The 16,246-nt window shown below is 47.3% G+C and overlaps 1 protein-coding gene across 1 annotated transcript in view; it reads right to left on the bottom strand.

The window, feature by feature from the left end:
• DNAH9 (dynein axonemal heavy chain 9) overlaps positions 1 to 16,246 on the bottom strand; it is a 333,822-nt gene that overhangs the window by 56,872 nt on the left and 260,704 nt on the right. The window contains exons 57-60 of the mRNA XM_042917480.1: positions 14,977 to 15,117; positions 10,493 to 10,663; positions 8,243 to 8,365; positions 522 to 715 (exon numbers count right to left, since the gene is read on the bottom strand). Coding sequence (XP_042773414.1) covers positions 522 to 715; positions 8,243 to 8,365; positions 10,493 to 10,663; positions 14,977 to 15,117 — 629 coding nt within the window. The remainder of the gene's footprint in view (positions 1 to 521; positions 716 to 8,242; positions 8,366 to 10,492; positions 10,664 to 14,976; positions 15,118 to 16,246) is intronic.

Raw genomic sequence — 16,246 nt, 5'->3', positions numbered from 1 at the left:
GTTTCCCTGGTGGGTCTTCTCTCCCACTTGTCACAGATTCTATTTCAAACTCTGCGCCCTTCTCAAGTCTCTAACCCTGCCACCTCCTCTCACGCACAGACTCAACTGATGAACACAGACGTCATTAGACACAGTTCTCAATTTTCCACCATCACCCTACCACCTCAGCTAAAGGCACAAATATCGCTGTCTCCCTTCTTTGCGGTCGGAGAGACGTTCTTCCTGCTATGGGTGATCCTTCCAGCTCTTCTCTGGGTACCATCATCTCCCAGCACAACAGATGTGACCAGCGGCCTTCTCAATGCTGATATGGATGGGCTCACCTCTTTCCAAGTTGTCCACTTAGCTATTAAGAAAATACATGGCAGACACAGGGCAACAGGCCTTACTGGATTTTGGATGTTGGTACCAAGACCCCTGTGACAGAAACACATGACCTTTGTGCTCAGCTCTGTCAATCTGGCCACGTCAAGACTGCCCCACGCCCAGCCTGGGGCTCCCCACTGTCCCCTGTCCCGTACCGTATGGCGTAGGTCATCCGGTCAGGCCGCATGACTCTCATCATACAGAGGCGCTGCAGGGCTGTCTTGTCCTTCCACTCCTGTGGAAACTTCTCCTTCTCAGGACATTCCGATTCCACAAACTTCTTCCAACTCTTGGCGGATCCCTCAATGTCTCGATCCAGATTACAGAATTCTTCCATTGATGAAAGTGCCTGTGACATTTTGGAGGATCTTGCTGTGAAATACAGTTTCTCCAGAAAGCTATAGTTTTCATTGCGTTGGGGGCGGGGGGGAAGGTGTCAAGGAACGAGATACGAGTATAGACGTAATTCTGTCTCGTTCATACTCGCGTCTGGAATCTTGGATCTTCCCCCCAGGTAAGCTCAAGGAAAAGGAGGTGTTTTGATCAAGTCGCCTCAGCAAACTGTACTAATAGTGTGCAAGGGTCAGCAAATAAAGTGGATTATTATCAGTAGCACATTGAACTGCACCTTCCTGCAGGGTATTGATTGGGAAGAGGGACAAGAAAAGATACCAGGACTTTTCTGTTCACGGAGCCCAGACATTTCAAGTCTCTGACTCCTTCCTTTTATCTCAATACTCATTCTGCTGGCAACTCAAGTTCTCCCTCAAGGTGCCTCTAGATACTGACTTTGTGTGAATGCCAACACTGAAATTTCCCTGAGTTGCCTGCTTCCAATAAGGACTAAGTCCAAATACGCAACTTAGTAATCAAACGTTTTCATCTAGCGTTTCCTTCCGATCCATCTGGGGAACCGGGTGTCCTTCTCCCCTCCTACTCTGTCCAAGAGTATCAGTGCCCAACCCTGGAACTGTGCCGGACTCATTCCCAACTCAACTCTTTGTCTACACTACTTTCATCATGCGAGAGATCCTTGATCTCTCCTCCCCCAAATCCCACTCCTTCCTTTTCTTGTGCTGGTCACAATTAGCATGTGGTAAGATTCTACATGTTGTTACAGTCCTGTTCATAATCAGCAACCTCTCTCAGGTACCTCCTCTCTCACAGAGAAACACAGAGCCTTCCCATCCTTCTTGCGTGGGTTACTTGAACTACTCACAGTGTTGAAATCTTTAACAAAGGGTCTGATTCAAGGTTCAGATGTTTGGTAGCTGACAGCTTTAAAGCCTTATCCACTCCCCTGCCACCACCCCACACCTTCTTCTTCTCCTCCACATCCAGGCAAGCTGATAAGTAAGTCTTGGTACTCCCTTCTCGGGTGCTGGAGGGAAGCCGAACCCTGTAAACCCCTGCTCACATACAGAAATACTCACCCCTGCCCCAACCTTAAACTACTAAAAAAAAATAATAATAACAAATAAATAAAACAAAAAAAACAAAAACCAAAGTGGTCTCCTTCCTTGGCTCTCTCAAGCCATTTTCAAATTTGGTTTTTAATGTTTATTCATTTTTTTTTTAATTTTTTTATTTATTTTTGGGACAGAGAGAGACAGAGCATGAACGGGGGAGGGGCAGAGAGAGAGGGAGACACAGAATCGGAAACAGGCTCCAGGCTCTGAGCCATCAGCCCAGAGCCTGACGCGGGGCTCGAACTCACGGACCGCGAGATCGTGACCTGGCTGAAGTCGGACGCTTAACCGACTGCGCCACCCAGGCGCCCCTATTCATTTTTGAGAGAGAGACAGAGAGAGGGCAAGTGCGTGAGCGGGGGAGGAGCAGAGTGAGAGGGAGACACAGAATCCGAAGCAGGCTCCGGGCTCTGAGCTGTCAGCACAGAGCCCGACGTGGGGCTCGAACCCACAGACCATAAGATCATGACCTAAGCTGAAGTTGGATGCTTAACCGACTGAGCCACCCAGATGCCATGTGAGTAATACATTTTTTAATACTCTCTTGGTATGTGCGTGGCATCATCAGTCTTGATGTCAAAACCAAATTTTGGGTGGTGGTTCATCCCATCCCATTCCTTGAGAATGCCCACATAAACATTAGTCACTTGGACACTTTTCTGCAGTTCTTTCCATTATTACTTGACTCTGCTTATACATTTGGTCTCTTCCATGAGATTAAAAGGTAGAGTATGTCCAAAGCATCTACCACAATGCCATGAATTTTAAGTATCCCAATACCTTCTTGCTATTTGAATTCATCTGTTCGTCCATCCATCCATCCATCCATCCATTCAACATTTATTGAATGCTTCATGCCAGGCACTTGGGGGTACAAAGGTAAAAAAAAAAAAAAAAAAAGGACACACGCCTTCAAGGAACTTGCAGTCCTAAGTTAAGGAGAAAGGACAGATGACGGAGGCCTTCGGATGTAAGTAGAATTCTGTTGGGCAGAGATGGAGGGAGAGAAAAGGGAAGGGCATTTAATGGGGTGGGGTCAAGGAGAGTCAAAGTCTGGAAAGGGGAGGGGGGGCCTGTCAGAAAGCAGTGTGTCAGCAGCAGAGGGGTCTTACGGGTGACCCGGGGCAGGTAAAGCTAGAGAAGGACATAGACCCTTAGTCTGGGCTTGCCAAGTCCCATTTCCCATGTGGACGAACACAGGTCCTGTCTTCACGTGCCCTTTCACACGGGCTCTGTGTCCCCCCCCCACCCCCTGCCCCACTTGACCTTGGCCACTAAGCAGGGGGTGCATGTCACTCTATTGAGAGGTGGGGGCCAGGGGGAGTGGTGTGTAGCACGGGGAAGGGGGAGCCAGGAGTGCAAGGCTCTGGTCCCAGCACCACCGCCCCACAAGCCTCTTGCGACTTAGAGACTGTGGGCTTTGATTTTCCCACTTGGATAATGAGGCCATGCAATACCGTTGCTCACATTCTAATGTAGAAACGAGTGCTTTGAAGACAGTAACGCCCTCCCTGCTGCTTCCTTGGGGTTCCTGCAGTTACTGAATCCCCTTACCTGGCTTACTTGCCTGTCACTCCCGCAAGACTGTGAGTTCCCTGCGGGCAAGGACTTTCTTAGGCATCTCTGAAAGCCTTGGAACTAGCAGGCTGCCTGGCGCTTAGCAAGTGCTCAATTAATAAAGTTTGACATCTGGGCCGCCAGCAGGAGGGCTCTTGACAGGCTGCGAAAAGCTGCTGCTACTGTAATTACTTCTCTCTGGGCTGAGGAACCGACTCCCATCTTCTTACAGCTTCACCCCTGCTCCCAGCTGGCATCACCATTAACCCTTCGGCGGGCCCGTTACCCCCTCGGGCGATACCACAAAACTGAGCACATTATGCCCTGATCAGCGTTCCCAGCTGCCATGACTGGGTCTGAAACACGCTTTCTTGAGGCTCTGGGTTGAGCACAATTGCAACATTTAATCTTCCAAATGAGGCAAAGGGATTTCTAGCCTTCTAATAAGCTAAATGGAAATGACTAATTAACCTAATTACATTGGGCTGTGCAGCAAAATACAACTGTGCAAATTGGCGTCCAGAGTGGAAGGGAGAGGTCCTTTCAGACTCTGACAAAGGCGTGCATCATCGAAGAGATTTTATAATGGAGAAAGGGACGTGCCATTACCTTCCGGCTCAGCATTTGGTGAGACTTAAAACATCCTCACAAAGGATAATCATAAAAGGAGTCTTTTATCTCAAAGAGTTCGCTCATTACCTGATTATTAGTTCTTCTGGGGAAACAAGGCAAGCGACCTTCCTCATCAGATAGAACTAAAAACTTTTGTTTGGTAAGTCATATCCTATGCAGTTGTATTTATGTCTTCAGGCTAACATTCAACCCAACACTTAAAAGGAGCGCTGATCAAAGGCTTTGGTGATGTGTACTACGCATCATATTTTGTTCCACCTGCTGACATCCTGCCCCGTGCTTGAGCGGGACGGGGGTGGCCTTTTGCTGCCCTACCTAACGCAACTCAGAGAATGAGAGAGAAAGCTAAGCGCTCATTTGTAAAAGGCTTCGACCAGCCAGACGAGCTTAGCCCACACAACCAAACGGAGAAGCGAAGCGGAGCAAACAATCCGTCTTGTGGAAAGAGAAACGGAACTGGGTGGTGCAGGAGCTTTCGAGTTGAGTAACGTCAAGTGAAAGTGGTAGGGTGTGCTTTCGAGTCATTTATTCTTTATGACTTTTGCTGCGGAGGGCTCTGTGGCATAGCACAGGGAAAGGCAAGCTGGACTGGAATTCCAGACTCACAGTTCCTCAAGGTTTCACCTTCAGTGGACAAGTTCCATCAGGCACGATGCCCATCAACCACAGCAATATATACACCCCACAGCCGGGTAATTAATAATCATAACTATTATGGGGTGAGCTGTGTTCCCCAGAAAGATGGGCTGAAGGGCTAACTTCCCAGACTTGTGTGTGACCTTATAGTTGGAGGTAGGGTCTTTGCAGGTGTGATCAAAATGAGATGAGGTCACCAGGGTGGGCCCTAACCCAGTACAACTGGTGTTCTTAGGACAGAAGAGGTCAAGACACACAGAGGGAATATGACATGTGAAGGCCATGGGGATGGACTGAGGCCGCCACAAGCCAAGGAATACCCGGAGCCACTGGAAGCTGGAAAAGGCAAAGAAGGATCCTCTCCTAGAGACTCTGGAGGGACCATGACGCCGCTGACATTTTAATTCCAGACTTCCCGATTCCAGAACTGCGAGAGGACCCAGGCTGTAGTACTTTGTGATAGCAGCTCTAGGAAACTAATGCCATGGCCATAACCATAACTATAATCACAAGTACCTTCCATTTACTGACCATTTACTATCTGTTCAACGGAGCCCTAGGAGGTGGGTATTATAATAGCCATTTTGCAGATAAGGAAAGAAAGGTTCAGAGGAATGAGATCATGTGCCAGAGGCCACACACACTTCAACTAGAACTTGAACCCAGGAATGTCTGGCTCCAGAGCCTGTGTTAAACAGTCCATCATTACTCCGGTTCTGCAAATGGGCTCATTCAGAACTGATTTCCAGAATTTATTCCCTCCATAAGGGCAGTAGACTATGAGTCGGTATTCTCAGCCCTGGGGCCACACTGTCCATCAAGGTAGTCAATGAACCAATGAAATGTGGCTCATGTGATTGAGGAATTGCATTTTTAATCGCACTTAATTTTGATTATTGTTTTTTTTTTTTTAAGTTTATTTACTTAAGTAAACTTTACACCCAACGTAGGGCTCGAACTCATGACCCTGAGATCAAAAGTCTCATGCTTTTCCTGCTGAGCTATTCCAGTTGCCCCAATTTTAATTATTTTTAAATTTAAGTTCAGAAGCTGGAACTTGGCTTTAGTAATTTGGAAAACTTTTAAGTACGTTCTTAACAACTTAGGTCAATATTGTAAATCTAAGTTTTATGAACTCTAAATACATATCCAGTGCTTGTGATGAAAAGTTAACATCTGAATTGAAATGAGTTGTACGTGGGGCTCCTGAGTGGCTCAGTCGGTTAAGTGTCCAACTTTGGCTCAGGTCATGATCTTGCGGTCCGTGAGTTCGAGCCCTGCATCATGCTCTGTGCTGACAGCTCAGAGCCTGGAGCCCACTTCAAATTCTGTGTCTCCCTCTCTGTCTGTCCCTCCCCTGCTCATGCTCTTTTTTTTCTCTCTTTCTCTCTCTCAAAAATAAAGATTAAAAAAAAAAAAAGAATGAGCTGTACGTGTAAAAACTACACACCAGAATTCAATGACTTGATAGAAAAACAAAAAATATTTCATGAATAGTTTTTATAACAACTACCTATGCAAATGGTATTTTGGCTACCCTAGGTTTTTCTCCACAAATCTCTGCATGTATTATGATTTTTCTTAGAAATCTTGGAACTTTGTTATTTTGGTTATTGTTGTGAATGGAGTTCTTCATTACTTCTTTTCCAGTATATTATTCCTCTTTGTATCTGCCAGACAGGGTCCAGAATGACAAATGCAGTTAATAAATGAAAATCACTCACACCTTTGCTGTTTAGGTCAGGGATCAGCAGACTATAGCTTGCAGACCCAATCTGGCCCAACGCCTGTCTTTGTAAATAAAGTTTTATTGGCACTCAGCCATTTCCGCTTATTTACACATCGCGTGTGACTTTGGCAGAGCTGAGTAGTTGTGACTGAGTCTGGCCCTCAAACCATAAATATTTACTGTGTGACCCTGTACAGAAAAAGTTTGATGAATCCTGATTTAGATACAGCCCTCAAGATGATTCAAAGAATACCTGTGGACTCTGAAAAAGAAGTTAGAAAAATTTTTTGGGCAAAGGCAGCATGAGTGAAATTAGCCTCGAATTTCCTAAGATGGTTCCTTCGAAGAGGAGAGCGTGTGTATAAATATTACGTTCTGGGCTTCTATTATAAAATGAATCCACTTGGATGGCTCTCGAGGGAATTATGCTCCGTGAACAAGCCAGTCCGCCAAGGTTACATGCTGTAGGATTCCATTTACATAACGTCCTTGGGAGGACAAAATTGTACAAGCGGAGAACAGGTTAGTGGTTGCCATGCGTGAGGCAGTAGGGGAGGGATCAGGTTGTTGTGGTCATAAAGGGCAGCATAGGGGTCCCTACAGTGATGGAATTTTCTGTACCTTGACCGGGGTGGTGCTACCTTGGTGGTACCTTGACCGGGGTTCTGTACCTTGACCGGGGTGAATCTTCACATGTGAAACATACACATACACATATACACACACACACACACACACACAGACATAAAAAATTAGTGAGATCAGACTCAGATTAGTGGATTGTATCAATGGAAATTTCCTGGGTGTATGTTCCAAGATAGGAATGCAAGATGTTACCACGGAGGGATGCAGGGTATGAAGGATATTTCTATTATTTCTTATAATTGCATGTGAATTCGTATCATCTCAACATTTTAAAAAACTTAATAAAAAATGTAAACAGCAAAAGAACCACTCCCGTCACTTGAGAGTCCTTTGTTCTATGAACTGTGTATAACAGGCAACAAACATGGATAATCGCAAAGAGGATTAATTTCGTGTAGATGCCAGTGTCCCCAAAGCACCAGCACCTGCTGTGTGTAAGCATCCAGGTGTGGACCCGACGGCTGCCTACGTGGATGGTGGCCCGGACCCTGCAGGGGGGAACTGCTCAGTCAATGTCACTGCTCAGCATCATATCACACACCCATCGTGTCACATCAATGCAGGCATGGTCCCTACAGCAAGGAGCTCATACTTTGTGATCTTTTCGTGGAATAACGTTCATAGAATCCCAACCAACTCAGCTGCGTAACATGGAAAGAAAACATGCTTTGCGTTAAATGTGAATAAAGAACATCGATGTCCCGGGTGAACGTGAGAATAAAATGCATTTCTCAGGTGCTCAATAAATGTGAGCTATTATGAACCGGTAGGAATCCCAGCCTGGGATGCATCCCCCACTGAGTTAGGACCCGCATGGATGTGCCTGAACAGAGCCCTGGCAGGTGTCTGGTTCCTGGGAGCCCTGTTGGAGCACCCCCACACGGCCTGAGGGCCCCACAGAGGAGCCCGCGGTCCAGCCCTCAGTGCCGGCAGGTGAAAGGCAGCTCGGCTGAGGCAGGGAAGCTCCCGGATCTTCCTGTCGCCCCGCATCCTGAGGGCAGAGCCCTGAACCAGCGTGCACCTGTTCCACTGACAGCCTTCCCAGCAGGCCCGGGAAGGGTGAGCTCTGCTGTGGGGGGCCAGGTGAAGGCACGCACCCGTGTTTAACCCCCAAGGAGTGCCGCGCCGACTTCACGGGGACAAGTGTCAGGGGAGAAACTCCAAGAGCTGAGAACTTGACTTTTTTCAAGGGGCCTTTTCTACTGACCTTTATGCCACCCCAGGCCTGATGGGAGAGGAAGCCCACGGGACTGGTGACGCCCGTCTGCCCCGGAGATCGAAGCAGGAAATCCAGCGTGGCCACACTCACTTCCCCGCTCGTGAGGAGGATCTGCAAGGCGGAAGAACGATACCACGATGCTTTAGGGGTGCTGGTCACAGGGTTCTCGAGATCTGGGGGTTCGCACTCGGTGTAATCATTGCTGCTTTGAACCCTAGAGCGTGCTCATCAGTGTCGGTTGTTTTAAAGAAGGTGGAGTGCTGGGCACCTGGGGTGGGGGGGGGGTCAGTCGGTTAAGCGTCTGACTCTCTAACTTGGCTCAGGTCATGATCTCACGGTTTGTGGGGTCGAGTCCCGCATGGGGCTCTGTGCGGGCAGCGTGAAGCCTGCTGGGGATTCTCTCGCTCCCTGTCTTTCTATCCCTCCCCTGCTCGCTCTCTCAAAATAAACAAAAATAAACGTTCAAGAGGGTGGAGTGAAAGAAAGTGGGTTATCTGCGCAAATCACTTCTGGGTATGTGTATATTCACCCACCAACATCAGGGTGACATAAATGCACACAGTGAGTGACCAGCTACCTTGATTAGCAAGCGTTCTGTCTATCAGTCCTAAATGCCACAGAGCACATCTCTGCGATCTGGGAAGATGACACATATAAGTGACATGCCTGAGGAGGATGTCAAAGTCACATACGGACACATGCAAGAGAGAAATGCATGAATGAATCAATAATGCTAAAGGGGTTCCAGAATAGGGGAGTGACCAGCAAGCAGGGCAGTGGGATTAATTTGATGAAACCTTTTTATTCTTCCTTCTCCTCCTCCTTTGTTTTTTTGTTTTTTTTTTGTTTTTTTTTTTTTTTGAGAGAGAGAGAGAGAGAGCAAGAGAGCGAATGTGAGCAGGGGAGAGGCAGAGAGAGAGGAAGAGAGAGAATCCCGAGCAGGCTCCATGCTGTCAGCACAGAGCCCGATGCAGGTCTTGATCTTATGACCGTGAGATCATGACCTGAGCCGAAATCAAGAGTTGGACGCTCAACTGACTGAGCCACCCAGGTGCCCCTTTCATTTTTTGAAGTAATCTCTACACCCAATGGGGGGCTCAAACTCATGACCCCAAGACCAAGAGTCACACGTTCCACTGACTGAGCCAGCCAGGTGCCCCAAGTTCTTCTGATGACACCACATGCTTCTGGGCTGGAGAGGGAATACAGAGGGTGACAGGGACCAGCCACACTAACACTCCCCCGTGGATTCAGGCTTTGGAACATGCAAACAGAGTCAGCCCAGAAGTCATCATAGCATATCTGGTGTTTAGAATTGGAAGAGGCCTTCGAGATAATCTAAGCGTGTTCCCAGTTAACTTACGGAAAAAATTCCCAAACCTAAATGATTAGAGGGATAAGTGCGAGGAAATAAATTCTCGTGGCTTTTTGATGTTGAGAGTAAGTGGAAGACAAGGTTTTCTTATTAACACTGGAAGTCCCTGATGCCCCCCAAGCCCTTGAGAATCAGAGCTCTTAAGGACCTTTTCAAGGCCAAATCTGCTATGGCTATGGAAAGACATTTGCAATTTCTTAAAAAAAATTTTTTTTTAACGTTTATTTATTTTTGAGACAGAGAGAGACAGAGCATGAGCAGGGAAGGGGCAGAGAGAGAGTGGGAGACACAGAATGTGAAGCAGGCTCCAGGCTCTGAGCCATCAGCACAGAGCCCGATGCGGGGCTTGAACTCACAAACCGTGAGATCATGACCTGAGCCGAAGTCGACGCTTAACCAATCGAGCCACCCAGGCGCCCCGACATTTGCAATTTCTTATTCTGAGGGAAGGTTGGGGCATGAAAGTCACATCCCTAGAGGTAAATAAATAATGAGGGACGCTCTACATTTCTTCTAGCATCTCAAAAAGTATCTAGTTATTGGTATGGCCGTTGAGTTCCATTTTTAGTGCCAGCTTGGGTTGATGGCTAGTGGCCGGCTGGAGGACAACGTTGAGGAGGATCCTAGGTCATCCAAGGTAAACGAGTACAACGGTTGATTAGGCATGTTTGCCATGAGTGTGACAATGGTGAGGCAGCATGCACGCGCCATATTGGACCTTCTTGTCCGATGCCTCTGCGTAGAGCCTAACAGTCTTCACCTTCTATGGGAAGCGAAGTGAAAAGAGCAAACTTTCTTTACACCTGCTGGTTGGGTACTGGAAAATGACGTGTTTTCTGGAAACTTCTTGATTCTACTTTTACCTGAAAGGTAAGCTGGGCAAGGTAGGTCAGCTTATCACACTCGAAGAGCCCACGTGTGGTGTACTGGTATACGGAGAAGGTGATGCTGTCTATCAGATTGGTCACACGCGCCTTGAGGCTCTCATCCGGAGCGGCCTTCTCCACTGCCTTCTGGAAGACGATGCTGAAGGCCTGGGGGCAGGAGGTTGGACACTGGTAATTTACATAGCTCTCTGTATACGTAACTAGTAGACTCACCTGTGAAGAATACTGTAATTTGCCAGCCTCAGAAATGTTTTCCCAGCATATCCTGCCAAGAAGGGACCGTGGTTGGGGCGCCTGGGTGGCTCAGTCGGTTAAGCGTCCAACTTCGGCTCAGGTCACGATCTCGCGGTCCGTGAGTTCGAGCCCCACGTCGGGCTCCGTGCTGACGGCTCAGAGCCTGGAGCCTGTTTTGGATTCTGTGTCTCCCTCTCTCTCTGACCCTCCCCCGTTCATGCTCTGTCTTTCTCTGTCTCAAAAATAAATAAACGTTAAAAAAAATTTTTTTTTTAAAAAAAGAAGGGACCGTGGCAACAAGACAACATTCTATTAGCTCTTTTCTTAGTTTGCTCGTATGAATTGTTACATTGCCATGACGTGGGCAAAGCTATGAGGCATACACACAAGAGCCTACAGTTCTGACTGGTGAAAAGTGACTATCCAGGAACCAAAATAATTCAATTAGATCCAGTAAGTTCTGTTGGATAACCACCCCCACAAATGGGTAAGCACGGTCAACAATAACCAGCTGGGATTAGTGATACTATCCAGTAAATTCCAGAATTCCTGATGGTAGAACCAAAATGGGTTGGACAAATCTGTTGTCTTAAAGAGACTCTTGTACATAATAGGTACTCAGAATATTTTAAAATTAATTATTTTTCCTTTTGGTAATGATCAGAATCTCATGTGCTGTTTTTCTTCCTATTAAGTCTGCAGTCATTTGGAGAATCCTTTTACACACCCTTTATTTCTTCATAGACCCTTCCTGAATCAGAGAGCAGGGTGCGAGGCCTGCTTTGGCTACGTCTTCTGAACATTAAGGGTCTCTTATGAAATACAAATGATATGAATCAATTTTTCGTGGTTTACACGTATACAGCATTTATACAAATCAATATTAGGAATGCTGCACTTTGTGATATGCATAGAATGAGTCATTAAAGAAAATAAAAATCAAGATATAATCAGGCCTTTCCAATTCGTGGCTATGCAGATTTCCAGTCTTTACTCTATTGCCCTTTGGTGGCTTCAAAAAAAAAGAAGAAGAAAAAAAAAGGAGTCTTGGGTCTTTCCAACACCAGGTATTTAAACCTCAGTGGAAACCATATAAAATTTGCATCTCGAGATTTCCTCAGTTGCAAAATGGGGGGGAAATAGGACCTCCTATTTTTCAAAGTTCCATGGTGTTTCTTGTTAAGGAAACCCTTGCAGGCTCCCTTCTTCAGTCAGTTTTGATGATCCTAGCAAAATCTTCTGACTGCCTTCAACCCAATCCACGGTGATGTGTGCCCACACCTGGTAGGCTGGAGATTAGCTCAGTGGAGGAGGGTCATGTCCCCCAGGTCCACACAGAGAAATCTGGACAACTTATACTGGCGAGTGAGTCTGCAGAGACTGAGTGTATAGCTTTCCCCAGGGCGTTACTGTGCCTTCTTTTCCCTAAATCTATCTTTATTGAAATGATAGTGATCGGTAAAGAATCTCCAGCTACTAAGTTTAGACAAGGTGGTTCACGAGTCAGAAAAAAGACCTAAAGAAAATGCAAAGACTTAGGTACGCTTAGCATTTTCTTTACATTCAGCTAAGTTGGGCTCCCTTTTCCGTTCCATCCTAAAGGGGACTCCCATCCTCCTGACTTCCAGGAGGAAGCCAGCGCTGGGCTGACCTCTGCTTGTACGACCCCCTCCTGGAGGTCATCTGTTGCGCACACGGTCCCATGGCTGGCTCTAACCACCCTGTCACTCTTCTAGGGCCCCTGTCCATAGCCTTGCGCCTTAGATAGGTTTCACCTTGGGGGCGCCTGGGTGGCTCAGTCAGTTAAGCGTCCGACTTCAGCTCAGGTCATGATCTCATGGTTTGTGAGTTTGAGCCCCATGTCGGGATTTTGCTGACAGCTCGGAGCCTGGAGACTGCTTTCGATTCTGCGTCTCCCTGTCTCTGCCCCTCCCCCGCTTGCTCTCTCTCTCTCTCTCTCTCTCTCTCAAAAGTAAATAAAAACATTTAAAAATTAAAAAATATATGTTTCACCTTGTCCTTTCTACCAGATTGTGGGCACACTGAGGACGGAAGTCAGTCCTTAGCAACCCAGAATCCAGCCCAGCTCTTCACGTACGATAGGCATTCAAAAGATCTGTTAATGAATGACTGTGTCCCACTAGTGCCCTAAAGAGCTTGGGCAAAGCATGAGAGATGCTCCAGACCGAGGGTCTCAAACTCAGATGCCCCAGGGGCCAGGTGTGTGAGACCAAACGGGGACGAGGGGAAGGAACGTGGCCAGAGGGAGGCAGAAGCTGATCCTCGAGGAGCCATCCATCCCCTTAGCTCCAGCCAACTTCTACTGTGTGGAAGGAATGGGGGCTCAGTACTGGAATCCAACACACTTTCACGGGAAGTCAGGCATCTGGATTAGTGGTCATCCTGACTCCTGGATCTTCACCACCAAGGAGGGTGAAAAGCCCTCTGAAAATAGGTCAACAGGCCTTCGGTTTGAGATCAGAGCTCTGTGCTCTTTGCTTCTGTCTGGTTCTTCCCTTCCCCACCTCTCTGAGCAAGGTCCCTCCTCCCTGCACAGAAGACACGAAACAGACGGACATAGGCCTTCCAGCCGGCGGTCTTATCTTTCTCAGGAGCCCCTGGCCCTCCGCCAGTGAAGCCTCATTAACCCTCTCTTAGCCTTTGGCTGAGTTCTGGAGAAAAATGACAACGCACCCCCGTTCCATCTTAACCTTGGTACGAGCTTCCCAGCTTTTTCAAAACTGGCTCTTGAAGAGTGTCTGGTTGTGTAAAAGCCAAGAGACACATTTGGACATATTCCTGCTCAGAGCCATTTGGGAAACAGGGATCTGTGGCTGGAGCAGCGACCGTAAAACCCAACCTCAGACAAAAGCCAAGATCGTGGAGACCCCAGGGATTGGTTTTTCTTCCCATCGCACAAGGTTTCTAAGTATACTGTTGTTTCGGTCCCTCTGAAGACCTTCTTATCGTTAAGCATTTAAATCTGCTCTCGACGATCAAGCTGGTTGGCAAGTCTTAATAACAGTATGGGGGCCAAATGCCTCCCCCCCAAAAAAACAGTGCTTCTATGACAACACAAGCCTCGATCAGGGTGTTATTGCTGCAAAACAACTTTCCCCATGTTTCCGAACACATCTTTTCTTGGGTTTCATTTGATTTCTTTTCAGCCACTCTCAGAACTGGGGAGCCCTCTTACAGCTATTCTGCTTATCATGCTAACTCTTACGCTGTCTTGAAACATCTCGTGATTCTTTCATCGTTTGCTTTGACTTGAATACTAGGCCAAGCATTAGATTGCTTTTAAGCGCATCAAATATAAACACAATTCCTTTCGTCTGCAGAGACTCTGAGTTGAGGGAAGGGGACCCGGAAATGGTAAAATGCCATCCGCCATTGAATGAGCCCCAGGGACTGGAGACCTCCTGATGTCTTACCTGCTCACCTCCGACCCCACACCTTGACCTCCATCAAGTGTTCCCCTTCGCAGAATGAGGTTTAAGCTCTGACTGTGTGTGTGTGTGTGTGTGTGTGTGTGTGTGTGTGTGTGTGCGCGCGTGTGTGTGTGTCCATCCTCTGTCTGTTAGGTCGAACCACAGAGGTTGTTCAGAAATGCTGCACTATCCCTAATGCGTCTTCAACTGCGCATACCCTACGGGAGAAAGACAGACTTTCATCGATTCACTTAAAATTTATAGGGCTTTATTTTTTCATGAGTAAGTTAAGAGCAGTCAGCACTTACAATGTGCTAACACCTTTGGTGTTAGAAGTATTTCGGCAACCATAAAGCAGTCGCCTGGAGGAACTTAGGGTAGCGAGGAAACTAATTGAAGGCTGGACTGACGCCATTCCTTGGTCTTAACCCCTATGAAAGACACGCACACCTGTGATCGTCCCTATCGTATTTTAAGCTCTTTTGGGGGGCAGTGGGGGGCCACTTCTGATATTTCTTGGTTCTCTTCCTTGCCTTCAGTAAGCTTAGCACCCACCGTGTCGCCTGAGTGAGTGAGGCTGGGACAGCTCCTGCTCCTGTGGGAATAACCCGTGAGTCCTGAGTGACCCAGTTAAAGAGATGAGGACTGTAAGGTGGGTCTGAAGGTACCGTCACAGGTCCCCCGGATTTGATCTGATAGACCTGCCGTAGCCCATGGAGCCCGCGGGTAAGCCCTCCCGGACAGCTGGGTGGCTGTATGACCAGGTTTACGCAAAACCCCACAGGTGTAGGTCACCTTGAGAGAAAACTGGTACATCGGATGGATCTTGCTGAGGTCATTCATGATGAAGTAGAGCAGGGAGGCCCGGGCGGCTGCGGGCCGGTAGTGTTCGCGGGCCTCGTTGATTTTCACTTCCGTCACCCTGGCCTCCTGGACCTGGTAGGGAAAGAAATAGCGGTCCGTTGTTCACACCAACCCATCAGCCTGGCTTCTCTGTGTCCACACACACCGTGTCTGTGTGTGGGGCAGGTGGGTCTGGGTGGGGATAGCAGCTAGAAGATTAGGAAGCTGCTGTGGTTTTTTTTTTTTAATGTTTATTCATTTTTGAAGTGGGGGTGGGCAGAGAGAGAGGGAGACACAGAATCTGAAGCAGGCTCCAGGCTCTGAGCTGTCCACGTAGAGCCTGAGGCGGGGTTTGAACCCATGAACCATGCATGAGATCATGACCTGAGCCAAAGTTGGATGCTCAACTGACTGAGCCACCCAGGCGCCCCTGCTGTGTGTTTTATTTTTTAATAGAGCATCAGTGAGAAAGGAGGTGATCTTTCACAAGCATGAGAATACACACACAGACACACACACATGCATATATTACTTGAAAATAAACCAGTATTACAGGCAGTGAAAGTCCAGTGAAAACAGCATAAATTGAATTTTGTTTTAATTTTTATGAAAGAGTTCATATGTAAATTCACAAAGAGGATCTCTCCTTTTAGTAAAAAAAAAGCCTTAATTCCCGTATAGTTAACACAGAGCGTGATATTAGTTTCAGGCATACAATACAGTGACTCAACCCTTCCATACATCATCCGGCGCCCATCAAGATAAGTGTCCTGTTGGCCCCATCACCTACTGCCCCCCCACCCCCACCTCCCCTCTGGTGACCGTCAGTCTGTTCCCTACAGTCAAGAGGCTGTTTCTTGGCTTGTCTCTCTTTTTTGTTTCATTTTTTAAAACGCCACATATGAGCGCGATCATAGGGTATTTATCTGTCTCTGATCATTTCCCTTAGCATTCAAGTCTCTAGATCCATCTAGGTTGAAAGAGGATCTCTTTCAATGGAATAGTTTATTATCAGAAAATTTCTTATCACAGGTAAAAATGAGGAAACAGACCCAAGCGTCAGAGAGGGAGTCTGAAAGAAGAGGCCACTAAATACAAGCCTCAGTATGACCTGCCTTATGCTCCAGACGAGTGAAACTAATGATAATTTCTGAGACTCTCACAGGAAAAAAAAAAACAAACCACAACGATCCTTTTCAAAGATCAGCTTGCCATAAACAAT

Source organism: Panthera leo, chromosome E1 (assembly GCF_018350215.1).
Source record: "Panthera leo isolate Ple1 chromosome E1, P.leo_Ple1_pat1.1, whole genome shotgun sequence".
NCBI lineage: Eukaryota > Metazoa > Chordata > Mammalia > Carnivora > Felidae > Panthera > Panthera leo.
The sequence above is the reverse complement of the archived record's forward strand: the minus strand, read 5'-3'. Positions and strand labels throughout refer to the sequence as shown.